The sequence below is a fragment of the Anas acuta genome, chromosome 8, assembly GCF_963932015.1.
Source record: "Anas acuta chromosome 8, bAnaAcu1.1, whole genome shotgun sequence".
In the NCBI taxonomy this organism is placed as follows: Eukaryota; Metazoa; Chordata; class Aves; order Anseriformes; family Anatidae; genus Anas; species Anas acuta.
The window spans coordinates 14,942,154-14,948,288 of NC_088986.1; the positions used below are offsets into that span (position 1 = coordinate 14,942,154).

Below are 6,135 nucleotides of genomic sequence, written 5' to 3' on the forward strand. Positions count from 1 at the left end.
CATCGTTTTTTCCACAAAACCTACAGCCTAGAATTCTAGTGGAGAGCCCTCTGATTTACCAAGGGAAAAAAAAAAAAAAAAGGATGATGCAAACTTAGTAGGTTTCACCTGCTTTTCATCACCTGTAGTATCAAGCAGTCAGATGCTCAGATCTTCTCCTTGGCATCATCATGGTAGTGCTTCTGGTTCTGTGCTATTACTCTATGTTGGTTTCCCTGTAACTATTTAGCAAGAAAAAACAAAAACAGAAAACTGACTACATATGTCTAATTAAATAGTTTAATTAATGGAGTCACTTAAGCAGGGCATAGTTGCACTTCAATCTGATTGTGAAACAGTTCTGAGAAACAATGTAGGCTGTAAACCATGGAACAAGTAATGCATAAACAGACAACACTTTATCAACCTTAACAAAAACAGTGTTTTACTGAACAACAAAAAAGTCCTGTAGACAGCAGTCCATCTCTCCATGCATTAGGCAGCCTCAGCAGAGGACCGTTATTAGATGACCCCTGTAAATTCACTTGGTCTTACTTGTTACCAGATACGTTCTAAGTTGAAGCTTTAACCAACTTACTATGGTAGTGAAAAATTAAACGGGTGATAAGTCTCTTAAAGAGCACTGCTGAAGCAATACTGGAACTTTATGAAGAATGAAGATACAGCTTTGCATACAAAATAACAAGATGAATTTGACCAGCTCTCAAAGTTTTGATTGTAATCATGGTATGTTTATAAAGAATTCTGTTATACATTATGTGTCATAATAAAAAAAAAATTAAAAAAAATCTGATTTTCATAGTTCTATATCAAGTGATTCACAATTTTATATACTTCTTACGGTGTCAAGGCTTGCCACATTGCTTCAGTTTGTTGTTCTGCTGCAGCTTCCCTGGAATAGTCAAGACTATTTCCATTCCACATGCCAATGCCCCTTAGGCCTCTGTTCTTCACATAGGCCGCTTTAAGAGAGATGCTGCGAGGGTCATCAAACCATACTTGGTGGAACTGACCAAGAGAATCCTACGAAAACACAAACACTTCTGTAGATAGGCCAATACTGACAGTAATATGATACATTAAAGTCTGTTGAGTTTTGCTTACACCTTCTATTCAGTGCAGCATCTATCTTAGTTTAAATCAGTCATCAACATCAGAAAACTGTAACAGTGAAGAATGAAGCTATAGGATTTCTTTGGCCAAAACACCCTTTTTGACGTTACAAATTTCCCCTCAATAAAATTGTGGAGCAATGAAAACCTGTATTATGCCTGTAGCGTTCAGCCACTGCACCCCATTTTCAGAAGAAGAAATTCAAAAGATTAAAATCTGCCCATCCTTTACTACGTGAAAAAAAAACTAGGAAACAAACTGTAAAATCTAACCCTGAAAACTTTATAATCAAAGAACTATGGTTCATAAACACATCCACAACATGCATGGCATCTTGTAAAGGGAGACATACCTTGTATTCATAAAACGGAGACTTCTGTACCTCATCCCATAGCACCCCTGAAATAGAACCATTCACCTGCTTCATTATTGCTCCATAGGGGACCTGACGCCCTGCAGCATCACTGCACGGAGCCCCACGGAAAGGTATTTTGGAAAGGGAACAAACATGATCCTGGGGGGAAAAAAAAAGCAGAGTGCAGGAGTTTAATGTAATGTAGATTTACTGAACTCCAAAATAGCAGTACAGCCAATAATAAAGTCACAAAACCCCCAAATCTTCAACTATCTGTGCTAGTCATGTTACTTCCAAACAGAAGTAAATTAAACAGATTTTGTTCAAATTGTAGTACCACAGGATTGGATTGTCGTCATTCAACCTACACATTTGTCTTATCTTTTCCCCTTCCACTTTTAATTCCTTACATTTTTCTTAAGTATAATATTTTTTAAAAACTCCATGATTTATCCATAAACTGCTGTACTTTAAGTCCTAGTTTTGCTATTGTTTGTTACACCTGATCTTTAAGCAGTGAGCTTAATGACTGTTGAGAAGGCAGGTAAAAGTGTTGTAGTGCCTTTAGACATCACCTCTTCCCATACAGATAACATCTATAGCTCCTCAGTGAAATATGGTGCTTGGGTATATTATAGGGTTCAGGTTGCCCAGGGGGAGATAAAAAGCCCTGTTTGGTAACACACTGCTTACCAGTTATCAGCCAAAGAAAAGTCTTGAGTACCAGTTTTAAGCTCTTAACCATCAGACCACAGAATTTCCTAATCCACAAACAGGATCACTGACATGTAGCTGGCTCCTTCCAAGGAAAAAAAAGATTAACAGTATGACTGTAAATGAATAATCTTTATCTTACCTCAGATAAATTTAGGCAGACATAATCATAGCCGTACCAGGGGACGCCCATCACAAGCTTCTTAGGATCAATGCCCATAGTAATGTACTCTTCATATCCTAGTTTTGTAGGAAATAAAATTAATTATTGCATTTTTCCATGTTTTATATTCTTGCAACTAATCTACAGCCAGAGCCAGCACAGGTCATACATGATCCTTGGATAGAAACTAAAGTGCAAGTTCTTTACCTCCCACCCACAGTCCTGTATTTGCTCTATTCACATCCTATAGATTTGCTCACACCTTCAGTTGTCTATAGCAGCTTTTGCGACAGTGCCAATAAGCATTGACATATTTACACTAATTCAAACTTCATCAGTAGGTATTTCTTAGAAAGCAAGGAAGACAAAACAAGACAAAACACTAAGAAAGCGCTGTTTTAATCAGGATTCATTCTCATTTGCCTCTCAGCTCACCTGTGCTGACAGCTCCTTGTGGGTCTATGTAGGAAAGCAAATCAGAGAACTGATCCAAATTTAAAATAACCTCCCTCTTGTCTTATTTGTAAGACTGTCAGTTCCCTAATCCAACTCACTGTGAATGTGCATGAACAGCTGTACCAGCCAAAAAGAAAGATGGGAATGCACACAAGAGACTATTTAAACCCACATTTGCCAAAGGAAGCTACAGCTTCAAAGGGACCCGCACAGTTCACAAGGATGAGACAAATGTTGCAGGTTCTTTGCAAGCCCAGGCAGACACCTTTGCTTAGGCTGCCTTTTGTCATTCTAAAAGTGTTTTTCACAATCATAAGGGCGAGACAACAACTTTACAAGTAGGAACACACAACTGCTAAAAGTCTATCCATGGTGTCAAAGGGATCTGCAATACTGGTTTCCCACTAGAACAACACATTATTTGAGGCTACTAGAAAACCTCAGTAAAACAAAAAACACGTCTAAGAAAAGGGGATTGTTTCTAACCATTCATACAAACAAACAGAAATATTCCAATTTCTGAAGAGGCATCTGTCCTTACCAACTAAAGTCTGGAGGTAAGGAGCATTGGCTTTTGCTACACAATCGGTCCAGATCTGGCTCTGTTCATCATAAGACATCACAAATAAGAAATCACAGGCATCTGCAATCCCAGTGTAGTTGTAGCACCTTTTATCAATGCATGCAGGGGACCAAGCCACATCAAATGTTACCTGAAAGAAAAATGCATGTTAGTATCATGTACAGCACTTAGGCACTCTTGATTTATGGTTACAGAGCTGTAACTTTTAAAGAGTATTTCCCTAAGGTTGCAGAATGTTCAGCACATGGTGATACCAATGAAGTATATATGTATCAGCTGCTCAGCTGATAAAGCAAACATTAGGTAATAAGCTGCCATTGTTAGTGAATTCAAGGCCCAAGATGCTGTTTTCCTGAGTTATTTCACCATTTACCATGTAATTTTAAAACACCAAAGAAATTGTAACATGAAAACCATCTGATCAAAAACAAGAAGCATGATGCAAACTTTTAAAATATCAATAACCAGCTTACAACAACATTAGGAAGCTTTTTCACCAGAAGGCCCTGCTTCAAAAGAGTCCTTAAGCCATACTAGTAACTGGCAGCTCCCCCAGCAGGGCAGTGACACTGTACCTGCAAATCTCAACGAAACCCTTCTGCCATTTAAATTAATGTAGGTCAAAGAGAGTGATTTTTATGATAGAAATATATATATATATACAGAGAGAGAGAGAGAGAGAGAGAGACACTATATAGTCATATAGACTATATTGTGATATATATCATTTTATGATAGAAATATATATATCATAGCTAATATTCATAATTAACCACTGATGATAGTATCATGCTTTAGATTTTGCATTTATTTTCATATTCATATTCATATGCTAAATAGCATTCTCAAAACTCCATGTTTCATGAAGTTAAACTCAATGTTTGTATGAAGTACATTTTTATTACCTGTGATCCTGGAATCTCTCTGTGAAAAGCATCTGTAGTTTCTTTAACAAGCTCTGTCAATGCATAATATTCAGGGGAGGTTTCATTAACTTCTTGCTCTATATCTATGTTAATTCCATCCATATACTGTTTTTTGGCAAGGTCTACCTGTTGGGATATCCAGGCTGCTCTTTTAGCAGGATCAACAATTTCCTTAAGAGGTACGTCACCTAGATAAGAGGTGTTCAAGAGTCAACATAACATGTATTTGCATCACAATAAGGAGGAAAGATTTGTCTTTACCAAGCCAAGTAATATAACCAGAAAATAAAACATCCCCACAACTATAATGGCATCTACTTAATCCTGACGCCATATGTGAAAAATAGGAAGGGCTTAATTTAATTTTTTTCCAAGCATAATTTTGAGAATCCATACCAGGAGAGATTACCAAACTTATTTGAGACAGTCTTTAAACCAAAGTTCCTTTTGGAATTTGTTTTCTACAGTTTTAAGCATCTCCTTCCTTCTACTTAATACTTTTAGCCACTCTAAGTTTCCTTCCTTGAAATCAGTTGACTTCCAGTATTTCCATGGAGCCAGAGACTGTGTCTTACTGCTTAAAATAAACATACTTTTACATTTAACCTTTGTTGTTCTCCACATTGTGGTCTTTGATTCTGTTTATGCCTCATCAAATCCAAGACCTGATTACAGAACATACGCATACGTTGACCCAATGGACTTTGTCTTTCTAATCAGCATTTGTACACAAAGCTCCTGAGCATTCACGTTTTCAAACTCCATCACGTCCTAGAACACAGGGATTAACTGAAGTGAAAAATACTAAAAATTGCTTACAATCCCATTCCTTACCCTGTCTTTTGGGTATTGTGCATAACATCCAGAACACAGACCCAAATAACTGTCTTCTACAGCTTTACTTTCCTCCCTTCCTCACAGCTCTCCTATGGCTCCTTTAGGGGAGATTTTATTTGGACATCACCAGAATGGTTTTGTTATTACTGTGACACAAGCCATCACTGGTTTTCTTTTTAATACTCTGCATACCAGCACACGCAAAATGCCAAGGTATTATAGCCCTGTGTGCATTATCCTCTTATTACTTAATCCTTACTTAAACACTTCACATAGCTGTGGCTGTAAAATGTCAAGGTATTCTAGTCCTATGCACGTTCTGCTCCTATTTACTTAGAAATACCCGTATTTTGATGAGTTAGCCCACCTTTTAGCACTACCCTGGCACCTTGGGAATGAGCGTAGCACATAAGCTCTGGATCATACTTCCCGAAAGCTGCCACAGTTGTAACTTTCGACCAGTCATAGGATTTCCAGGCCTTCTTCCCCACATCGAACACAAAGACCTAGAGGCAGGAAGAAGTCGTCCCATCAGTTCCCAACCCTTCTCCACGGGACCCTTCTCAAGCTCTCCCTTCCCCACCCCTCACACGAAGCCCTGTGGCGTGGCTGTGGCACTGCTGCAGGTGGCGAGCTCACGGCCCGGAGCTGAATCCAGCCCCCTGGGTGCGCCCAGCGCGGCTCACCCCGCACCGGGGCAGCTCCCAGCACCGCAGCCTCCCTCCCCGCAGCCGGCCCTCCGGCCACGGCCAGCCTCGCCAACCTCGGGGCCGCCGGTGCCCGCGACGGGCTGGCAGAGCCGCGGCTCCCGGCAGGGGCAGGCTGCGCCTCCGGGACCCCCCAGCAGCTGCAGGAGGCCGAGGGGCAGCAGCCACCGCCCCCACGGCCGCCCCATGCCTGCGGCCTCCGCTTCCGCGCCGCGCCCCGCGGCAGGGCGGGTCCGGCCGAGCAGCTCCGCCCCGGAGGCCGCGGGGCCGAGGCTGGGTCC

The 6,135-nt window shown here is 40.7% G+C and overlaps 1 protein-coding gene across 1 annotated transcript; it reads right to left on the reverse strand.

The window, feature by feature from the left end:
* Nucleotides 1-261: 261 nt before the first annotated feature.
* Nucleotides 262-6,091, reverse strand: CTBS (chitobiase). The gene is made up of 7 exons (XM_068689674.1): nt 5,911-6,091; nt 5,515-5,653; nt 4,290-4,498; nt 3,343-3,514; nt 2,325-2,422; nt 1,466-1,627; nt 262-1,023 (listed from the first exon to the last, which is right to left on the reverse strand). The coding sequence occupies exons 1-7, from the start codon at nt 6,040-6,042 to the stop codon at nt 838-840; spliced, it is 1,098 nt and encodes a 365-aa protein (XP_068545775.1). The 5' UTR covers nt 6,043-6,091; the 3' UTR covers nt 262-837.
* Nucleotides 6,092-6,135: the final 44 nt, after the last annotated feature.

What these genes read in the sequence shown, in the direction of transcription:
- CTBS (XM_068689674.1), bottom strand. Translation starts at nt 6,042, where the DNA reads ATGGGGCGGCCGTGGGGGCGGTGGCTGCTGCCCCTCGGCCTCCTGCAG. An exon ending in CGGGCACCGGCGGCCCCGAG is followed by an intron (nt 5,654 to 5,910) that starts GTTGGCGAGGCT and finishes TCCTGCCTCTAG; the next exon opens with GTCTTTGTGTTCGATGTGGG. An exon ending in TCTGCCTAAATTTATCTGAG is followed by an intron (nt 1,628 to 2,324) that starts GTAAGATAAAGA and finishes TTTTCCCCCCAG; the next exon opens with GATCATGTTTGTTCCCTTTC.